The sequence below is a fragment of the Larus michahellis genome, chromosome 2 (assembly GCF_964199755.1).
Source record: "Larus michahellis chromosome 2, bLarMic1.1, whole genome shotgun sequence".
NCBI lineage: Eukaryota > Metazoa > Chordata > Aves > Charadriiformes > Laridae > Larus > Larus michahellis.
Genome location: NC_133897.1, coordinates 15,536,993 through 15,558,878, shown reverse-complemented (window position 1 = coordinate 15,558,878; position 21,886 = coordinate 15,536,993). Strand labels below are relative to the sequence as shown.

The following is a 21,886-nucleotide window of genomic DNA, read 5'->3' as shown; positions in this document are numbered from 1 at the left end:
ATAAATGCACAAACTTCCTGTAGGCAAACATGGAAGGAATTTTTAAAAATAATCTTTTACTCTGTTGCCGTCTTAATTTTTTTTATGAAGTTATGAATTTCAGAAACTTTTGCTATTACAGGTAGCATCGATTGCAGATGAATCTGCAGAATCAGAAGGAATAATTGATTCTCAAAAACGTAGGGAAATACTTTCAAGAAGGCCTTCATACCGGTAAGGACTTCTTAGTTTGGTTTTGCTGGTTTTTAAAGGCAGCTTATGTATTACAGCAGAACTGTCTGATAAAAGCCAGTGACTTAGTTTTCTCATGTATATGGATTTTCACATATATAAAATTATTTACATTCTCTTTTAGAAAAATTTTGAATGAACTCTCATCAGATGCTCCTGCAGTGCCGAAGATTGAAGAAGAAGAAAAGTCAGATGATGAAGGAGCGCCTTCTGGAATTTCTGCGATGGCCATGCCAACCAGCCTGTATCATACTAACACAGGGCAATACAGTATGTTTGCAGAGATACTATGTGATGTTGCAGAACATTTCTAGGAACAACTTTGTTTAAGAGTTCCATAATGAAGTAGAGATATTGGATTTTGGTGAAGAAGAAAGAGAGCTTCTGTATTTCTAAATAATAATTTTTATATTTAATTTTTCTTAACATGGGTGTTATAGACTTTTAGTCTGTTTCTTGTAATGTTTGTTGGTTCTAGATTTAGTCCTCCTTAGAGCTCCTATTCATCAAAAATGTGGAGGTGAGACTCAGGTGAAATGAAAAATGTTGACACTTTTACATGAATGTTCAGTGTTGTAAATCATTGCAGTTTCAAATTACTGTGATTTGCTATGTATTAGTGCTATTCATTACATGAAATGACAATTAGTGAGTTTGACTTTTTTAAAGTGTAAGGTTGGAGTACGAAATTATTTCTTAACTTTGAATTTTCTTTCTTAAAAGAACTATGTGTCTTTCTCTCCAATTGCCAAGTACGAACACTTTAACTGCAGAATTAGCCTAAATCGTGGTCTCCAACATTTGACACTAAAGCCAAATGCAAGTTAAAAGTTAGATTCACAGTTCTGTTCTATAGATTTATTTTATTTTTTTTTAAATTCCTGCATTTATGTTTAAAATGTCACATAATTCACTCCCTATAATTTCTTTGGACTTAATCATATATCATCTAAGGGATAACTTTCTAACAACTCTTTCTTCAATTATGTATTGGATAAAGCTTCACTCCTACAGTTATTTTTTCCATGTCTTTTCATGTGAAATGCAGTTAATTTTCCTTTGACATGACAGGAAAATTGCAAAAGAGATGTTGTGGGTTTTTTTCCTGAAACAAGAGAACAGAGGAAGTCTATTAAAACATTGTGATAGCATATAAAAGAGGATAGAGTACTAGTTGTATTCTAGTCACCCTTAGAATTCTTCAGTTATTTTTAATTTATGCAACTTTAGTTTAGTTATGAACTCTGAGAAAACAGAATTTGCCTATAATATTATCTACCCCTTCGGCATAGAAAGAAATTTTGCCTGGGCTCCTAAGCTGCTTTTCTTACCTTTTCTGTAAGGTATAGACATAAATAAATGTCTGCTTCATGATGTCCAGCATCTGAACTGCTCTTTTCTGTGGATTTGTGGTCATGCTGAGTGACATTTATTCAGTACAAAATCTGTCAGGTATCCTTGACCAAAATAATTTCTTTTCTTTAATTTTTGAATTATATTTTTGGTTTGGCTTAGGTTTAGTTTTTTATATATATATGTATGCATGTATATTTGCAGCTTCAAGGCATAACAAGAAGTGCTGTAGTGTCTGTATTGTGTTCTAGTAAGTCTTCAAACCTTTTGGATTTCTAAGAAATTTGGAGTTTAGATTTCTTAATTGTAGATTCCACTAGGACACCAGAATTGTACTTTTACTAGCAATGTCTTGCAGGAGGTGGTTTTTACCTCTTAATTGAGGATGTTTTAATTTGAAGGGAAGCATTTAAAAGAATAATTAAATTCACAGGTTTTGCTTTCTTGTTCAATCAAATATTTACTTCTGAAAAGTCCAACAGAGAGCATCACCAACAATGTGCTTGAATTAACAGAGTCCACAAAACTTTAATTAAAACTCATTTATCATAATTTAAACTTGGCTTTTACATGAGCCAGGCATAAGGTATAGAATAATTCTGGTTTATGCTGCTTTTTCTTTGAAAAAGTTATATTTGTAGCCTTAAACATGTGCTGTATATTTAAGATAATTTAACTTGTTAAATAAGTTTCAGCCGTAATGAGGCATTGCTTCAGGATGCAATGTTAGCCTTCATAGACTCTCCTGATTCTGGCTCAAATGCCTCAAAAACTCTGTTTTGAGAGCTTTGTCTTCTTGGAAATGTTTTTTCTTACACAATTTATTAGTTCATTAATTTCATTATTTTTTTAAGTTAAACTTTGTAAGTTAAAATATTACACATCCTTTTCTGGAGTGAAGTCTGTGTGTTCTCTCTAATTCCAGTTAGGAAAAATTACATCAAAATCTTTCTTAGGATTTTTGGTCATTACCCTTAAAGTTATTGTTTGCCAGAAAAGTTAGATTTCAAGTTGAATCCAAGTGTTAGCAAGGTAGTGGAGGGGGTGTTAATTTGGAATTTACTGAAGAGAGCTTGACTGTTTACTTCTAGTCCTTACACATATAAGACACAGATCTGCAGCATTTCTGAGCAGCCATCTGGTTGGCTGCTTGTGATCCTCAGGAACTACTGTCAGCTAACACCAGGAACGCTGTGTGGGAATGCAGCATCTCCTGCGTTGATTTCAGTCTGTATATGATGCAGAACGTCACTACGTGTATCTGTTTTATCTTTACGTTCCCTGCCAATAGGTCTTTTCTTGTGCTTGTTGTTACTGTATCTGAGTAGTCTTCTCTTCTTGGACAGCATTGTTCGTGTGGGTTCTCTTGTGCAGGCATCCAGCAGTTCATGAATTAAGCTTGTACAGTGTCCACGGCAATGAAGAACTGGTCTTGGCAGTGTCACTTCAGCCATCTGTACTGTGCCCTGGTTTAAAACAGAGATTTTACTACATTTGCTGATTCCATATTTTCTCTACTGTTCTCACTATTCCTGCATAGAAAAGGCAGTTTAGTTGAAAAGATAATTTTGACTCTATGGACGTCTGGGATGACTATTTTTGGAAGAACTTGAATTAAAAAAAAATATATTTTTTTTCTATTAGCAGCAGCGATGGCTGTTCTCTGCTTACTTTTTACCAGCCAAAATGGTATGTTGCTATGGTTCCCAAATATGTTTTTCCTCAGAGCTTATTGGCTTTGGCTTATGGAAGCAGACAGTCTGACAGGCATGACCAGTTAGATAAAATGTCTTTCCTAGTTACCTCCATCAACACGTGTTATCTTTCTGTAGGGGGAATGAATAGTTTTGCATAAGGCAGTGTCTGACTACAAACCTACTCTGTTGGCTGTAGTTCTGTCATGTTGGTTATTGAATACTGAAAAAAAATTGGTTTGCCTCACCTGTGGTGGTGGTCTAACCATGCAAGAGTTGTTTGTTCAGTTGGAGTGTGTGAATCAACCAACCCCAGCTTTGCCTACTTGTGCATATTATGATGTTCTGTCTGAAGCGATGCAGGGGAAATGAAAATTACTTGTTCTTTTGCCATCTGTTTGGGTTGCTTGCTGTCTTAGGACAGGTTTTTAATAATTGGTGAATTAAGAAATCTTTTCGGAAAGACCAATTTTAGTTGCTTTTTCCAGTTTTGGAAGGGAGGGAAAGATCTGATTTTTCTGGATTAGAGCTGTTGATTATACTCAGAGAATGGTATTGGCACCATATTCAGTCCTAGCTAGAAGAGAAGATGCCACTTACATCCATCCATCTGCATGATATGCAACTCCATGGACTGTCCAGGAAAGTCCTTCAGTCTTCATTGAAGGCCCAATTTCCAGTAGACCTCCAGCATAACAAAAGTGTGTGCAGTGGTTGAGATCAGGACAGTGAATAGAGTGGGGGACAGTGTGTTGTTCTGGGAATGTGGCAGGAATCAGTCCTGTAAGGGAGAGAGTTACTGGAGTTAATTCACTCTTGTTTAGAAAGTACTGGGTTGTGATCTGAATGAATAATTGCAGGACATCTGTGACATAGTTGTTTACCCAGGCTCACTGTGGAGCCAAGAACTTTGTATGATTCTGTGCTGATGTTTTACTGCTCAGGAACCCAAACTGGCTGTTTTTACACCATCAGAGCACCGTACCACATAGACATACCATTTTTGGTGCTAACTGTGAGAGGCAGAATTTGGCTGTGTATAACTTCTCTGGGAGGTAGAGGTGACAAATCTGTCTGCGAAGCTTGTGTGCTGCTGGTAACCTACTCTTGTGGATCTCATGAAGAATAGAGGCAATGATTTATTATTCTTGCTTCTCTCTCTTCCACCCTGCCCCAAAATGGGGCACTTTCTGCTTTAGAGGCCAGACTGAAACAACAACTTGCTCATTTTTTATTTCTTTTTTTTCCTCCCTTATTACCTTGTGGAGCTTGCGTGTTATTTTAAAAAGGGAGATGTGGTTTTTAATATGTGTTATATCTCTTTCTATTGCCTAACTTTTCTTTTTCTTTTTATGTTTAGTTACTATAACTCAAGGTGGTACAATCCAGATTTCTAATCCATCCTCTGATGGTGTCCATGGACTACAGACATTAACAATGACAAATTCAGGAGCTCCTCAGTCAGGTGCTACCATCGTGCAATATGCGGGACAATCACCTGATGGCACACAACAGTTTTTTGTTCCTGGAAGCCAAGTTGTTGTTCAAGGTATATTTTATTAGTCTACTGCATTTCAGTTTTTTCATATAAAACAACTTTTCTTAAAAGGCTTTTTATATTGTGTTGACATTATTGCACTATCAAATAAAATATTTATGCATAACAAGATGAAAGACAGTCTTAGAAGGAGACCCAGTTTTTCTGCTCAGTAAAGCAGCTACTTCTTTTCATTAAAAAAGTTACAAGGAGGAAATAATGGTACAAAAACACTTTCTGCTTTGAATTCTCTTGTCTAGACTTCGAGAGATATGTTTCATTGCAGTAAAGGTGCTGTTAGATGAGGTGAGGCTACATCTCATTTAATATATGAAACTAACTTGTTTCTTTCAGCAGTCAATCGATCTTAATAAAACACAAGTTCTGAAGTTCTTTGGATATGTTTAGGGCAGAATTATCTTGCAATTTATGACTCTTGGAGTTATTAGAAAGGAGATCCTTTACTGAAGCTAGTTTTCTCACAGAAGAACATTTTGTAGGTCCTATAAAATGCACACATGTGAATTGAACTGTAAGTAGTGAATTCTTGAACCTTGCTGTAGTTTATGTAGGATTGTTTCCTTCTACTGTTCCTAGCATTTTGGAAATGCTGAGGCAGATTGAGAACCAAAGGTAACTTGGATTCTTATTGATACCAGGGAAAGTAGCATTGGGATTTGGGTTATGCCGAGGAAAAACCTTGAAAATGGGGAAGAGATTTCTGTATAGAGACACTAAATTAATGGCTGCCACGAAGGATATAGGGAATTTATTTTCCCTATTTTTTTTTTTTGCAGTCATTACAGAGAAGGAGGGAGGGAGGTCTGTATGAATGCTTTCTTAAGCCGAGACAGCTATCTGAAATAAACAACCAGAAGAGCTAGGAAGACTTTAAATATGTATTCATGGAGTAGATGAGAGTCATTGACTAAATGTAGAGACAAATAGATACAGATCTGAGATAGTTGGTGAAGTCCAGATGGAGGTGCTTTTTTTGCCCTAATATGGGTGTTTGAAATAAGTTCTGTCTTTAAGTGGCTATTTTTCTCCCTTTGCTATAAAGGAAGCCCAGGATGTAAATAAAGCTAATAGCTTGCAGATACCTGAACTTGTTGAGACAATGCTGAGTAATGATACCTAATTTGAATTTTTCCATTGCCTCTGGTTAATTCTTTGCTGAAATACATTGTCTTTCCAAGACTCTTCAGAAGCATTTCAAGGAAGTTCTAAGATTATAATATGAAAAAGCCTAAACCAAAATATTAGGTTTTGTCATGCAGAGAGTATTGTTGTAACTTCCCTAAATATTATTATGAATACACTTTTAGCAAAGCCTTAAGAACCAATTTTGGCTGTCCCCCAGACAGATTTCCCACTCTGGTAGTGCATGTTTTCTGAGTACAAGTCTAATATATTTTCTATACACGTGTGTACACATCCCTTAAATTAGAGGACTTCTCTGTCTCTCCAGATTGACTGTAGTATTTTGTATGTATTGCTTTGATTCTTCAGAGCTTCAGCAGGGAGGAGGGCAGAGAGAGTAGCTCCTCAGTTGTTTCCTAAAACCTCCCCAAGTCTGTGAAGAAGCACAGAACTTAGGGATCGTATATGGCAGCATTTCAATCCTTGGGAATTTTATTTGTCTGGCCTTCCTTTACAGACTCTCCATTTCAGGATTGTCCTCTGGCAGGGCTGTCCTCTAACCTGCCTGTTCAGTCTAAGTGCTGGGCACGACTACTTGATGGTATAGCCCATTAAGTGTGTTGCCTGTGATGAAAACATTCAAAACTGATTTGGAGACAGTTACCAAATACCTGCTATATGCTGTTTCTGGAACCTTCTAGATGCTTTTAACTAAATTGATTCATTCTCTGTCCATGCACAGAGAAGTTGACTTCCTGGAATTCTCTGTTCCTTTGGCCCAAACAAAGTCCAGTGCTTTAGTGATGCTCATAGCTGTTGACACAGAAGAAAAATGCTACATAACATATACAGGGAAAAATATAAAGGGAATAGTAAGTGAGCATGAACTCAGAGATGATGAGAAGATAAAAGGTTTCAACTTATTATACATGCTATTGATACTGGAAAATCTTAAAAACCCCGAACAACAAACCTTAATTAAAAAAGGGTATATACGAAGAGTATGAAAGCACCTGAGGATGTTTACAGTAATACAGATCTCTATGGTAATAATTGCATATCATCAACAAACCTGAGTTATTTGGGATGGAGTGAGACAATGGAATTAGTTGGATATACAAGTCTCTAATGTGTCCTTATTACAGGTCATCTTGCCTATGCTAGAAAGTCTGTAGGAATATAGCTTATGAACATTTTTCATTTAATGACATTTAATGACAGTTTTGTAGTTTACTGGTCACCTAATATAGTGATAGCACAGATTATCATAGAAAAGCAACATTCTGCTTGGTAATCTTTCCACTTACGTATATTTTTATAATGATTTAGGTTAGGCAGACAGCATATAAACTTTATTTGTAATAATCACAGAAGTAAAAGAAAGAAAACAAAACCAAACACAACACCAAATATTGGTCCTAGGGCAGACAGAACTGTCTCAGAATCTTTCAGATAGCATATATATTTATATTTTTTCTAGATGTCATGTAATAGTGGATGGCATCACAAAACCCCTGTGCTTGATATTTTCTGATAACCTGTGATGTGGAAAAGGGTTTATAGTATAAAAACACCAAAGGTGTTGATCCAACTGGGTGATATTTCATTTGCTACAAGTTTACATTCATAGGTAAAATAAGAGGCGGTTCTGATGTCCTGACATTTTCCTAATACAGGCTAAGGGTTTTTTTGCTAGCTAGGAAGTGTTTAAATATTAGTGAAAGTGAGTGTAGAAAACTTGTATTAAAAATCATTCTGTTTGGATCTATGTGTGTTTTCATAATATGATCAGTGATATGAACAGTGATATTTGAGATCTGTGGCTTGAATTTCTTGCGTGCTTCAGTTCTGATCTTCTGTTCATATGGTTCTGAAGTGGTTCTGTAATCACAGGGTGCTCCTTTTTTGCATTGATGCTTCCATTATTGCCGTCCTTGGTATAGTTTCACAGTTGATGAATACCGGTCTGAATTTATTACAGACAAAAGCCTTAGAAGCTTGCTATGCCGTATATACCGACCAATGCCTGGACTGGTCTGAAACTAATTTCATTTAAATGGATGTAAATAAGGAGTAACTCTGTTAGAGCTGAGATTATTTTTTATTTTTATTTTTTAAAACTAAGTCAACCAGATCTGTTGGATTTATTTTGAAAAAGGAGGGAACTGAGGAGAGGTAGCCCCTATCCAGAGTTACTGTTCTGCCTGTTACAGCATCTGAAATCACTAGCTTTAGGTTGACTTACTTTGGAGCTTTCTTCAATCTTTTCCGAAGCTTTAAACGGAAATGAAATGAGTTGTGGGTTCCCCCCCTCTGCAAGGAGCTTTAGCCTTTCGTTTACCTATTTGTTATAGCTTATTAAGCTTTCCTGTCTCGCGCATGTGTCCGACAGTTCTTTGCCTCTTAGTGGAATTGCTCCAATCAAAACAATTGCATGCCTTTTTAAAATTTCACTATTTTCTATCCAGTCATGACTTTATCATTCTGATTCATTCATTAATTCTAGAGACACGTTTTAATTTCTGTCAGTCAGTGCTGCTGTGAATTTTCAGGTCTTGCTTTGCAGCCAGCTTAGTGGTGAGTGTTTTCTGTAGCTTTATGAATAATTCAGGGAAAAAGAACAAAGCTAGGCTTATAGAAATATGGAAGAGGAAGGAAAAAAAGGGGTTACTGGAAAAGGAGTTCTTCAGGCTGCAGTTTCAGTGAGCTGTTCCAGTGACAGAGCATATTAATGACAGTGGTAAGCAAGTGAGGTCATTGTGATGTCAGTGCTCTTGCTTGTAATCCTGCCCATGCTTGCTAGTTTGGAACAGTTCATGCTGAGCTCTGGTAGAGGAACAGGAGAATCGTGTGTGCAGAAGCTGATCATGGCTGTAACAGGAGATGAAACAGGTAAAAATTTTCTTAGTCTTTTACATGACATTTTTGGGTATTTAGCAGTGCTTACTTGGTATTTGTAACATTTTCTTTTGAACCTGTTGCCGTAACTTTTTTGTCTTTCAAACCTGGTACAAATAGCTTCTGGTTATATCTAGTCAGTGTAGGATTTCAGAGCAATTTTAACAGTTTCATTTTGAGAGGGGGGGAAATCACTGTTAGTGCATGAATTCTTGCACAGATTGATTCAGATAACTAATCTTTACTTTCTGATGCAGGATTTTGCTAAAAAATCCACACTCTTAAATCCTTCTTTATTGTGGACATAGTCATATATGTTACTATGTTTATAATTGTTCTATTTTGTAAAAATGACACTGCTTTTTTGTTTAGCAGTCAGATTTGGTAGCTAAAATAGGCTTAAGCATAGCTGTAAAAGAAAGGTGTGCATTGTTTCAGTAGTGTAAACAAAGCCTATGCTTTTATTAGTAAAGAAAATACTGAATGCAAACAAATTTGAGAGCAATAATTTTAAGTATTGTAACGCCTGCTTGTTTTCTCCTCCGCTGTTAAAATGGTCTGTTCCTCAGCTAATTGAGTTCAAAAGGCTGACGTCATTAGATTTCCTGGAATCGTGTTGCAGTAGGGAACTGGAAAAGTTAAACTCCAAACAAGATACACATTGACGTCAGCTCCAAGTCATGCTGCGATTTAGTCAGTTCCTTTCTGCTTCGTCAATTGCCTCCGGCAGATCTGTAATGTTAACCAGTTCGCAGCCGGTACCTACGTGCTGCTGCTCATTGCTTCATTACATATTGTTTCATTAATCCAAAGATAAGTATCTTCTACAAGTCCACGGTTTCCTTTTTTTTTTCTTTTTCTTTTGTGCTCAAAGGAATAATGATTCATGCCTTGTTTAGCCAGTTTAGTGGTGAAGTTAAAAACCCTTTGATAATCTAGTCCCGTCATTATGACTCACAGAAGGGGAGAATAGCCATAGTAATACATAGGCTTTTTTTCATCATACATAATACATCAGGCTTTTTTTCTCCTGGATAGTCACTGAAAGAACTCAAGTGCAGGGATGCTCTCTAGTGTTCAGCAAGTTACTTTTTCCAAGAACCTCCTGATAGAAGGTTTGGGGGTTTTTTTTGGTGTTTTTTTTATTATTTTTTTTTTCATTTGTCAGAGCTTAATTTACAAGATTAGTTGTACTCTTCTGAATGTGGTTTGGTTTTTAGGTTGGTTTTTAGTTTGTTTGTCTTCCTGCTAATAATTTCCTTTTTGTAGGTCTCAACTCAGAGCTTTAGATTTTCAGTGACTTTTTAGTCCCTTGCAATTTTAAGGAGAAAAAAAAAATGACCTGAGGCAATATGTTAGGGAAATACACTATCTCCAGGTTTGTTTCTTTAACAGTCTCAGTCCTACTTCCGATATCTTAGGAATGACTTTAAACCTCCATGGGGTTTCATTAGAAGCGTCCACAGAAGTTTGTCAGGCTGGATCAAGATGTCTGGGATTTTTGTTTTAGGTGCTGAAATGGAAGGGACACTTCTCGGTAATATGTAGATACATTATTAGACTTACACTATGATTTTTTTCAAGGGTATTTAATCCTCCCTGCTTAAAGCCTGTTTCATCTTTCCCAATGTCTTTTTTGGATACTATACAAAAATTTTGCTGACTTTGAAACAATTGATTTGCAATAATGTATCATAAAGCACATATTACTGTACAGCTAAAAGATACATTGTCAATACTAGGCTTTTTTCTTTTTCTTTTTTTGTAAACTGTGGTGTCTGGGTTTACAAGGTCTATACAACCAAAATGGTTATTTATCTCTGTTACCAGGCCAGTAGGTTTATAATCGAGCCAACTGTTTGTCAGGGACAGACACTACTGGAACCTGGTCAAACCATTCACGCAACATGTTGTTACTTACAGTGGTGTTTGCTGATCCCAGCTGAGATAGGGACTCACTTTTGTTAAGCCATGTTGCAGGTACATTATCACACTGAGTCCTCTTAACAGCAGCAGTAAGTCCTATTAGCTAACATCTGAGTGTAAATCAAACAAAGAAACAAAATAGTTGGTCTTTTCAGGCTGAGGTGACCTTGGTTATGGGTCTTTCCACATGACTTGATTTATAAAATGATTCACTTGGATTTTTAATTCACTGTAGCTAATGCAAACTAAGATAACATCTCTTTTTTACCTAGTGTTGAGAGATAGAAAAAGGTAGCTCCTACCATAGAGTCTATATAATATATGTAATGTGGCTAGCATAAAGGTGAGCCTGAAGAGTTTCTAAAATTCCATTTTTATAAATGGTGGGCTGAAGTATCATCCAATTGACATAACTGGGGCTGCTAACAGATGTGGAGAACTTAAAAGGTTAAGTAATTCCGTTGTAGATATAAAAGAAAACCAAACCCCGTGTTCACGGTGGGTGCCTGTTAGTGCTCACAGGGCTGGCCTCGGCTGATTTCTCTCTCCCTCCCTGATCCCCAGGGGATTATCCCTAACCTAGGTCAGTTCACTGGTCCAGTTCATCTTGTAATTCCACAAACACTTTTACCCGCAGGACTCAGAGAAGGGGGAGGTGCAAAGTGTTTAAGCTGATAATGATTTCAGGACATGGCTGTAGAATTGTATTCTAAACACAGCTTGATCCTGTTTTTTGTATTTAGTTAATGAAGCGCCTGTATGAACTTAATAAAAATAATAGTAATTTTTTAATTATGTTTAGGTTTTGGTTTTGATTTGGTTTATTCCCCCTGTAGTTGGCTGATGTCTCTTTACTGCTCTACTTGTCAGCCTCCACAGTATTTCTGTCTACATTTTATTTTTCCAGGTTAAGTTTTTCCATTATTTGAATTGCTTTAAACATAACAGCCCCTGAAATTTCATCATTTATATTCAGTTACTGTAATGACAAAAATTGAAGTTTTGTTCTATGATAATATAAAATATTTATGGAAATAAATAGGTAAATACTTGCTTATAATTTGAAGAGGGATACATTTTTTGTTTGATTTCCCCCCCCACCCCGTGTCAGACAAGACAGAAGTACTTAGGATTTTCATGGTGTTTTAAAGTTGGGGTACATCACGTAGGAACAAAGTACCTCAGAAATACAGAAAGGAGGTGAGACTATCGGAAAGGTATTGGTTCCAGGCAACATGTCGATTTCAGATCTGTGGTTAGGTTGGGGAGAGCTCAAAATTGGTAGACTCAGGATCTGAATCTGAACTTTTGCACTCCAATTTACTATGTAGCTACACCCCTTCCTGTGCAACTGCCACTACCTCCTCTTGCCTGCCAATACTGCAGCATCCTATTTGTGGTCCTCTTGCTCAAGGAACATACTCCTGTTCACCATGAGCACTTGTCTATTCCTTTTCATTTTGGCAACAGCAGCTCTGACTGGTTATCCAAGGGTTGCCAAACTGCTGCTGTAAAGGGAGGAGAGGCAGTAAGGCTGGTGCTGTTGCTATCACAAAGAAGGAGGAGAAAGTTGACTTCTGAAGGAATTTGACTCCTGAAGCCACTGTTAGAGGACAGGGGTAGCATATAAACCTTTCAGTGGCTGCAACAGCAGAACCATCTTTTCGTGGGATGGTGCAAACGGGAAATAAGTATGGATGCTGTGACAGTGTTTCTCAGTTAGTTTTGTCTGAAAAGAGCCATGTGGAATCTTTCACAGGCTTCCATCTGACTGGCTAGTGGGGCCACAGGCTAGAGCAATTTAGATAACTTATTTTACAATGTGGAAATAAAAGCTGGTAAGATAACAAATATAGTTGTGACATTGCAGGCCTGTGAAATATTTTATGTAGCGGGGATCCTGGATAACTCATCAACAGAAATCTGTTATTTCCAGAGAGACTTCTGCATAGTAGTTTGGGTTTTTTTTGCCATAAAGTTTAAAATACGATTCTTTTATACAGCTGCCACTGGAGACATGCCAGCTTACCAGATTCGAACTCCCAGTACTACCTTACCTCAGGGAGTGGTAATGGCAGCTTCACCGGGAACTTTGCATAGCCCTCAGCAACTGGCAGAAGAGGCAACACGCAAGAGAGAGCTGAGACTTATGAAAAATAGGTAAGACTACATAACAATTAATAGTCAGTGTTTAAAAAAGAACACAAAACACAAAAAAAACCCCAAAACCCCAAAACATTCTAATGAAGTTTTCTTCTTAAGGTCATGAGCAGTGCCTGTGATTGATGAAAGGAAGGCAAGAAATTCTTTGTCAGTCATCCCACATCTTCATAGCTCATCATTGAGTATTGGCTGTCAACTCTGGAAAGTTAGAGTTGACCTTGCCACCATGGATTTTTAGTTGTAAAATATGACGGTAATTCAGAAATCAGTATTACTATTGTCCCTTTCTGATAATTTTTATGATGATCTGGAGGTATACTTATTGTTGAATAATTTTTTACTTCCCCGCGCCCCCCCCCCCCCTAGTGGCAGTAAAATGACCAGTATGGATTTGTACATCTTGAAACATCCCAGCAAAGAATTGGTTAGGAAAATATCTGAGGATCTCATTAGCAGCTGTCCATTAATGATGCTGTGAAGAGGACTTATTCTAGGATGGAATGATAATTACAGGCTTTCCTAAATACTTGGCTACTGGGATAAGTTATTGTGCAGTGCCCCTGTCATTTTCTGAGGCATATTGTGCAAGGTGGCTGTATATTTTTTTTGATTAGTTGGCATGGACCTGACTGTATGCTGTAAATGCCAGTCTTTCTCTGTGCATTCTTCTTGCTATACATAGAGGACTCTTCCTTTCTTTCAATGCGCCAAAAGTGTTTTTCAACTGCTATCAATAGCAGTTAGATTAATGGAAGAAATAGTCTGCTATGTAGATCTCTAATACATTGAATAGCCGCTTGCTTTATGATTGAATTCATGGTATTGCTTTGCTCTCATGCCTGTCCTTTATTTTAAATTACTCACAAGGATTGCTGCATTGTTATGCCTCCTTTTGTTTCTCCTCTCTTCAGTTTTAAAACTAGTGACTATGCTGTCTCTCACATAACTTGCTGGAAAGTTACACTCTCACAATTTGTCGTGTTAAAGGAGTGGACTCACAGTGCTTCTAAAACTTCTCCTGGAATTGAATGCTTGTTCAGTCACATGCTTCTGAAATTACTACCCAAACTGTTTAGCTTCAGTATTCTGAGAATACAGAATTCTGAGCAGAGCTATGAGAATGGCTCCAGACTGCCATTTGCCAGCAACAAAAAAAACCCACAGATGTGTGTGGCGGAAACGTGCCCAGGTGGACAACACTGAAATGCTAAGAAATTTTATTTGTTTGGACTTAAATTTTACTGTGGATTGTTACATTAAGGTAAAAAAATTACATCAAGTTGTAAGCTTGGCATCTAGCTTTTTAGCTGAAAAGATTAGTGTTATGCTTGTATTTTTTTTAAAGTAAATTCTTTGGGTTTGGTTTTAAAATTTTATTGCAGAAGATAATACTCCTGAAGATAATACACACAAAATGGAGTGTGACTGGAAGAAGAAATGCTGCTTTCAGTCTTAGTGTTTAGTACGGCTCAAGTCAATACATTACCATTTACTCACTGTTTTCTCAGTTCCTCTGTGTATTAATTCCATCTTTGTATTTGTTGATGCTGAATTTGTTTCAAGTTCTAGTTGTTTTGAATTGTATTTCAATCACGTTATTGTTTATGGCTCCTATCTGCTGTTCTGTTTGTGCAATCCAACAGTTGGTGGTGGTTGTTGTTGTTATTGTGGAACCCAGGGACTGCAGGTAATTTCATTTATCGAGTCTTTGCCATATTGTGGCTGTTCTTGTAGTCATTTGCCTTGTATTGGTTCCAGGGAAGCTGCCAGAGAATGTCGCAGAAAGAAGAAAGAATATGTCAAATGTCTTGAAAATCGTGTGGCTGTGCTTGAAAACCAAAACAAGACTCTCATTGAGGAACTCAAGGCCCTCAAAGATCTTTATTGTCATAAAGCAGAATAACTGTCTTTCATTTGGACCTTGTTTGTTATGAACTTTAATCAAGGCATGAGAGGAAGCAATTCTACAGATTGCCATATGAAATTGAGAAAGAGACACTTGAGGCCCTTGTGGAACCCAGTTTTGCTTAGTGTTTTAAGACTGATTTGGGAGATATTCCAAAATTTGGAATTCTGTCATAGTCTCCATACTCTGCTGAGCTTTCTAATGGCATGCAAATGGCTTTTTTGTTTGCACTTTTTACTTCTGCTTTTTGCAGGGAAGCTGCTAAAGAATGTCGACGTCGGAAGAAAGAATACATAAAATGTCTGGAGAGTCGTGTTGCAGTGCTAGAAGTTCAGAACAAGAAACTTATAGAGGAGCTTGAAACCCTAAAAGACATTTGCTCTTCCAAAACAGATTAGTAAAAATATTTATACTGTGAACTGACTAAAATATGTCCAGTTGCTTTATAAGGCAATACATAGCCAACGTGAATTATGGCTTTCTCTTTGTGTCATTTATATTATATTCCAACTTCTAACATTCCTGAAATGCTTTCCTTCTTTTCATCAATTCATAGCTCTAATTTCAGGTTTTTCATGCTCCTCCCCTCCATCTCCCAAGGAGCCAAATGTTAAAAAAATGTAACAAAGTAAAAAAGCGCATAATTTCTAAGAGCTGTTTCTTTGCCATATATTTACATACTACTTTTTACATGTTACTGAGTGTCCTGCACATACAAAATATTTTACAATTGTTTTAGATTATTCATAAAGATAATGCATCCGGTAATACAAGAACATCAAACAACCCAAGGTATCTCAGGAAAGAGTTTATAAAAGAATGTTATGATTACATATATGTACTAGTGTACTAGTCTACAGATGATTTTTATGGCATATTTTTATATTAGTTGCTTTGTGGAAAAAAAGGATTGTATTGCTGTCACTGAGTGCCATGGTAAAAGATAGTTTTTAATAGAACCATGTTGTTTAACCTGTGTAGTGTCTGATTTCCTTTAAACATGTGGTTATTTGAGATGCTTTAAAACCCATGAGTATCTGGAAGAGGACAAAGACAAAAAGCATACCTAAACTCGTGACATGATGCTAAGTATATTGTAAATACCTGAAAGAAGTTGTCTGTATATGGCTGCTATTTCCTTAAATTTTCTACATTCTGTAGGATATTTGGTTTATTAGAGGTCTATATATCAAAAATCAATTTTGCATCCTGAATACTTCCTGTTCTGGATTCTGGGTAGTTGCTTATAGTGATGGCTGATGGTGTAGTTCTTTTCGCGCTTTCTGCAAAGTACTGAGAGGAAGTAAAGGTGACTTAAAGAGAGAAGCTTTCCAATAAAGAGCAGCTATCTCCTGATTCACAGGGTTCTGGAATAGCCTATAGGTGAGAGCTGAAGATTTTTTTAAAATAAACCCATGCTTAAACCAGACTATGCTTCTGTTAAATGTAGTACATACTAAGTTTCCATTGTGCTTTGAAAGAAAATAGTGCTTATGCAAAATTGCTTCTGGGTATTTCTTTAATTCAGGAATGATCTAATTGATTGTTGGCCAGTACAGTCTGTTAGAGAATATTCATGAGCCTTGCGGGAACTAGCAGCGCCATTGCCTTACTGATGTGGTAGGAAGAAAGGCTTAACTCCTACTTAATTGGTTTACTAGGGGGAGTGTGTGTGTGTGTGGAGGGGGGGAGGGATGGAATTGTACCATTACTAAAGTTACTGAGACTTCTTCACTTAATTTAAACTGAATTCACACTTAACCCAATCTTCTCTCTGACACTGTTGGAGCAGGGTATATGTATATGTTTTTGTTTTTTTTTTTAAATCTGGTTTTCTTTAATTTTCCCAAATTACTTGAAATACACAGAATGACTTTCTCAAATCTTTTGAAAGTCTCACTAGGCACCTAAGTGAGATCATTTGTAAGAGGGGGTATTATCTCTCACTTTCCACAGCCACATCAGTTGATTTAAAAAGGAAACAGGCTGCTTTTTGGGCCCACAGGCTCTGCTTTAAGGTCTCGAAGAAAAGTAAAGTAACGTTGAAACATCTGTTTTACTGTGAAAATACATCCTAAGTGCTAAAGTCAGCAAAGGTTAAAGGTTCTGTGAAAGTTGGACATGGTGAGTACAGTCTGCAGGCCCATGTTGCAGCCTCTAGATTGCAAATTGTTTGTTGTGGCTTTATCACTAGAATCTGTTTTCTGTTACAGGTAGGCATTGCTCCTGACTCGCAAGGGATTTGAAAACTTAAGTGGAAAGAAACTTGGGCCCATGGTGGATGTCTCTCCAATAAAAACTTCTCTTATCTTTATCTTCCCAATAGTATCTGGTCCTAACTGTAGTTAGAAATTTGATACGAGGAATCCTTGTCTGTTCCACATCTAGGTAATCTACAGTCATTTATTTGCTAATACTTTTTAAACATTTGTTTAATGTTTTGTTTTTTGTTTTTTTTTAATAATAACTTGTGTGTGGAGGGGTGCTTTGTTAATAACGGGAGCTAAATCCAAATGCTTTTGTCGTGTTTGGTCATTCTGGAAAATTCCATTTGATCTGTTTATCTGCACCAGGGAAAAGTATCCTTCTTCAGAAAAGTCAACTGCGCAAACCCTGGCTCATTTAGACTAAGCCTAGGAAAAAAAAAAAGTTTATCAGGTATTATTCTTTCATTCTCAGAATTCACTTTGGTATAGCATTAATTTTGACAGAATTAGCAACACACATTTCTGTATTTTAAAGTTAAAATGAGTGAGTTTGTTGGTGAATAAGAAGATTTAAGATGCGTGGTTGATAAATTAGAGCCAAGATTCATCTTGTTGTGTAGGAAACAATTTTTTTGAAAATGAGCAAAGGCAGGTCTGCACAAATGCCGAGCATCTGTTGTCAAATTGCTATTGCAAAAATTACTACTTAAAACAATAAATCCACTTCTGAGTTGTTTTGAGATATGTACATTGAAAACCTTGTGAGAGTCTTCCCTGGGATTAAACAAAGATTTGAAGGAAAACTCAGTGTACCACTGGGGTTTATCAGAGAAATAATACCAAAATACTTACGTGAGATGGGTACCAAAATACTTACATGAGATGGGACTGCTGGAGCCTGTGTCTCTGTTCAAGCAGCATATCACAGGGTTAAAGTGATAGACTGGATATATGCTAGGATATACAAATTAGTTTAGATTATAAAGGAAAACAAATCATACTAAGTCTTCCTTCAGTTTATTTTTTTCTCTTTACAGTGTCAATATAGCCCTCTCAGGTTTTAGATCAGTTGTAGGACTCATTTTATTCTACATAAGTGTCATTTTTCTGAATGTATGTCAGCGTTGGAATCCAGACTAGATGCACATGTGCTATGAATGAGAAGAGAATTTTTCTTTTGACTTGCTGTCCATCAAGCATGCATTTGTGCATGCAAGTCCTGTGCTTGCTAGTGCTCCTCTCTGAGGGCAGAAAAAGTGAAAATGGCTGGAACTATTCATCATTACTTTTTACTTTTCATGGAAGAAAAATGAAATTTGACTGGGGCCTGAGTTCGTAACTGCCAAAGTTCTTGGGAGGTGACACTAACACATTTTAGGAGCTGTGCTGCCTAACAGTCCAGGCAAAACTGACTATGCTTCTATAATGCCACCCACATTCTGGATACCAGACAGAGAAAACGTCAGTTTATAATGATTGTGTTGAACTTCTTAGGGCAAATCCTAGGGTTCTTACTGAAATCAGTTACTGATCTTGTTCCTGAGGATACATTTTGATGGGAGGGAGGAAACTGCTTTCTGCATTTTGTCTGTCTCTTCACTTTGTGACTACTTTTTGTTTGTCCAAAGGCCAAACAATCTGTTTGCAGAGAATTACCAAATGGATCAGACACTGAGCTCCACGCGTTTTCTTCAGTAACAGTGGCTGGAAAAGCTGTCCCTTTGAGTTTCTTCACGTCTCATTCTTTGTGTAAATGATATATCTGTCCCTTTTCCTAAAAGTGTCATAATCTGAAATTGTACAGTGCAAGCATGCAAGCTAACTGTTGATTTTTGTGAAAGGTCTGTGATGTGGCTGTCGATCACGTACCTAAGGAAACACAGTATCAGTGGCTGTTGTGGTTCGTGTGAGTACTGGGACTTCCCTCTGTCGCCGTTTTACTACTGAAGTTCTCAGGTGAACCAGGCTTTGGGTTCAATACTCTTTCCGAAGAACTTCTTGACCACAAGATCAAAAACTACCTTCTGTCATGTGGCATGTGTGTGGTGTTAGTTTTAATGCCTTTTCCCACAACTTAATGCTACTCTCAGAAAGAGAGTTTGCTGAGAATGTACAACTAGCAACTGAAGAGGTATTGAGTCTTAATTATCTTACTTGATGGCTGTGTCACTGTCTCATTTGACAAGGCTGGGAAGCACCTACTTCTCTAATAAAAACATAACCGAGTTTTGGATACCAGTATAATTTCCACAGGAATCTGATAGCAGTTCAGATTTGTAAAGCAGAGTGCTTGGTGTGGTGCAGCAGAAAGGTCTTTTGAACACAGTATTATTCTTAGTGCAGAAACATTAAATGAATCTGAGTTTGTTTATTACAAGACAACTTGAGCACTGCCCAACCTTTGATTTATCAGAGCCGGGAATTTTGGTTTTTTTTCAGTACCAGAAAAAAAGGCTGAAATAATTGTGATTTTCTGTCTTAAGAAAATTGCATCCCTGTGGTACAAAACTCCCTTGCTGAAACCATGCAACTGTTTGCAAATTTCTTTGAAGCAGATAGCTAGAGGATCTGCCTTTACAGGAAGGTGTACACAAGACTGCATGGATGCATTTTTTCAAATAGAATTTCACGTAGCTCAGGGGAAATGGTCTCTTGAAAAATTATTTCAACCTCCTAGAGTTGTGGGCGATAAGGAATGTAATAGTCAGCTTCCTCTTAAGGTACAGCTTTGAGTCATAGCTGGTTTCTTCTCCATCTAAACAGGGTGGGGAGCAGCGTTATAAAGAGAAATCTCTAGGCTGTCTAGGCAGAGCTCTCTCTTGACTGTCTAAAACAGCCTCAGCTGTTTTGACCTGGGAAAAACGGGATTAAACTAAGTATATTGTGAGTAGGTGCAGGTTTCATTTCTTAGGGTTTTTTTTTGATTGTTAGTTATAGAATCATAGAATTGTTGAGGTTGGAAGGGACCTTTAAGATCATCGAGTCCAACCTTTAGCCTACCCTGACAAGAGCCACCTCTAAACCATGTCCCTAAGTGCCCCATCTAACCTTTTTTTAAACACCTCCAGGGATGGTGAATCCACCACCTCCCTGGGCAGCCTATTCCAATGTTTAATAACCCTTTCAGTGAAAAAATGTTTCCTAATATCTAATCTAAACCTCCCCTGACGTAACTTGAACCCGTTTCCCCTCGTCCTATCACTTGTCACCAGGGAGAAGAGGTCAGCCCCCATCTCTCTACAACCTCCTTTCAGGTAGTTGTAGAGGGTGATAAGGTCTCCCCTCAGCCTCCTCTTCTCCAGGCTAAACAACCCCAGCTCCCTCAGTCGTTCTTCATAAGGTTTGTCCTCCAGACCCCTCACCAGCTTTGTAGCCCTTCTCTGGACACGCTCCAACACCTCAATGTCCCTCTTGTAGCGAGGGGCCCAAAACTGAACGCAGTACTCGAGGTGGGGCCTCACCAGTGCCGAGTACAGGGGGATGATCACTTCCCTAGTCCGGCTCACCACACTATTCCTGATACAGGCTAGGATGCTGTTGGCCTTCTTGGCCACCTGGGCACACTGCTGGCTCATATTCAGCCGGCTATCAACCAACACTCCCATGTCCTTTTCTGTCGAGCTGCTTTCGAGCCACTCTGCCCCAATCCTGTAGCGCTGCATGGGGTTGTTGTGACCCAAGTGCAGGACCCGGCACTTGGCCTTGTTGAACCTCATACCATTGGTCTCAGCCCATCGGTCCAGTCTGTCCAGATCCCTCTGCAGAGCCAACCTACCCTCAAGCAGATCAACACGCCCGCCCAGTTTAGTGTCATCTGCGAACTTACTGAGGGTGCATTCAATCCCTTCATCCAGATCATTGATAAAGATATTAAAGAGAACCGGCCCCAGCACCGAGCCCTGGGGGGCACCACTTGTGACTGGACACCAACTGGATTTAACTCCATTTACCACCACTCTCTGGGCACGGCCATCCAGCCAGTTTTTTACCCAGCGAAGAGTACACCTGTCCAGGCCATGAGCAGCCAGTTTCTCCAGGAGAATGCTGTGGGAAACAGTGTCAAAAGCTTTGCAAAAATCCAAGTAGATAACATCCACAGCTTTTCCCTCATCCACTAAGTGGGTCACCTTATCATAGAAGGATATTAGGTTTGATAGGCATGACCTGCCCTTCACAAACCCACGGATTTTTCTGTTTGCAAGAATAACTGTAGGTTTTTGTGCAGGCACTGATCCAGTCATAAGGAATGCAAGCTCTATTGTCTCCCACTTGGTTCTCCAGGGTTTTCCTTCCATTCTTATCAAACATAATTGCTGAGCTGTACTGTTATTCTGCAGACATCAGTGCAATAGCTAAATCCAGTGTAGTATTTTTCTGAATGAAGAATCACTTCAAAGAAAACAAAGGGGTCTGCTCGGCTTCTGGTTTGGATTGACTCATTTTGCCCACAGTTTTTTTTTTTTCTGTTTTATCCACTTGGTGTTTTGTGCGTGGGTGTGTACATGACAAGAATGTATTGAATGCTGAGCTGTTAAGCGGCTGACAGAAGTAGCTGCATTTTGGTTGTCAGCATTTGTGGGTAAAATATTGTCTTATGGAGGGTGCGGGTCTAATTTGTTTAGGGATTTATTTTTTTTTAAGGCACTGTGAGGCTCTTCTGGATGAGGGATAACAATGATTTCATTATTCCAGCAAAAGTTATGTTAGTTTTACTATTTGCTTAATATAAAAGCTGAAGAAAATGAGTTAGTTAATTTTTAGGGCAATTTGATTGTATCTCATGCAGACTGGCAATGGCAGGTAGCAAAAATCAGTTTATTCTTTTGTC

General features: G+C 37.9%; 1 protein-coding gene across 13 annotated transcripts in view; it reads left to right on the top strand.

Moving 5' to 3' along the window:
* The window catches only part of CREM (cAMP responsive element modulator), a 33,973-nt gene extending 17,693 nt beyond the window's left edge, over nucleotides 1-16,280 (top strand). For 4 of the 13 annotated variants that reach the window (XM_074574211.1, XM_074574207.1, XM_074574205.1 and 1 more), the window contains 5 exons: nucleotides 122-213; nucleotides 356-501; nucleotides 4,639-4,827; nucleotides 12,786-12,942; nucleotides 14,704-15,823. In XM_074574211.1, the coding sequence (XP_074430312.1) occupies nucleotides 122-213; nucleotides 356-501; nucleotides 4,639-4,827; nucleotides 12,786-12,942; nucleotides 14,704-14,848 (729 nt within the window). In that variant the 3' untranslated portion in view covers nucleotides 14,849-15,823. Of the gene's footprint in view, nucleotides 1-121; nucleotides 214-355; nucleotides 502-4,638; nucleotides 4,828-8,563; nucleotides 8,851-12,785; nucleotides 12,943-14,703 lie in introns of those variants that run through there. The other 9 variants (XM_074574212.1, XM_074574208.1, XM_074574206.1 and 6 more) reach the window with 5 other exon arrangements.
* The last annotated feature ends 5,606 nt before the right edge of the window (nucleotides 16,281-21,886 follow it).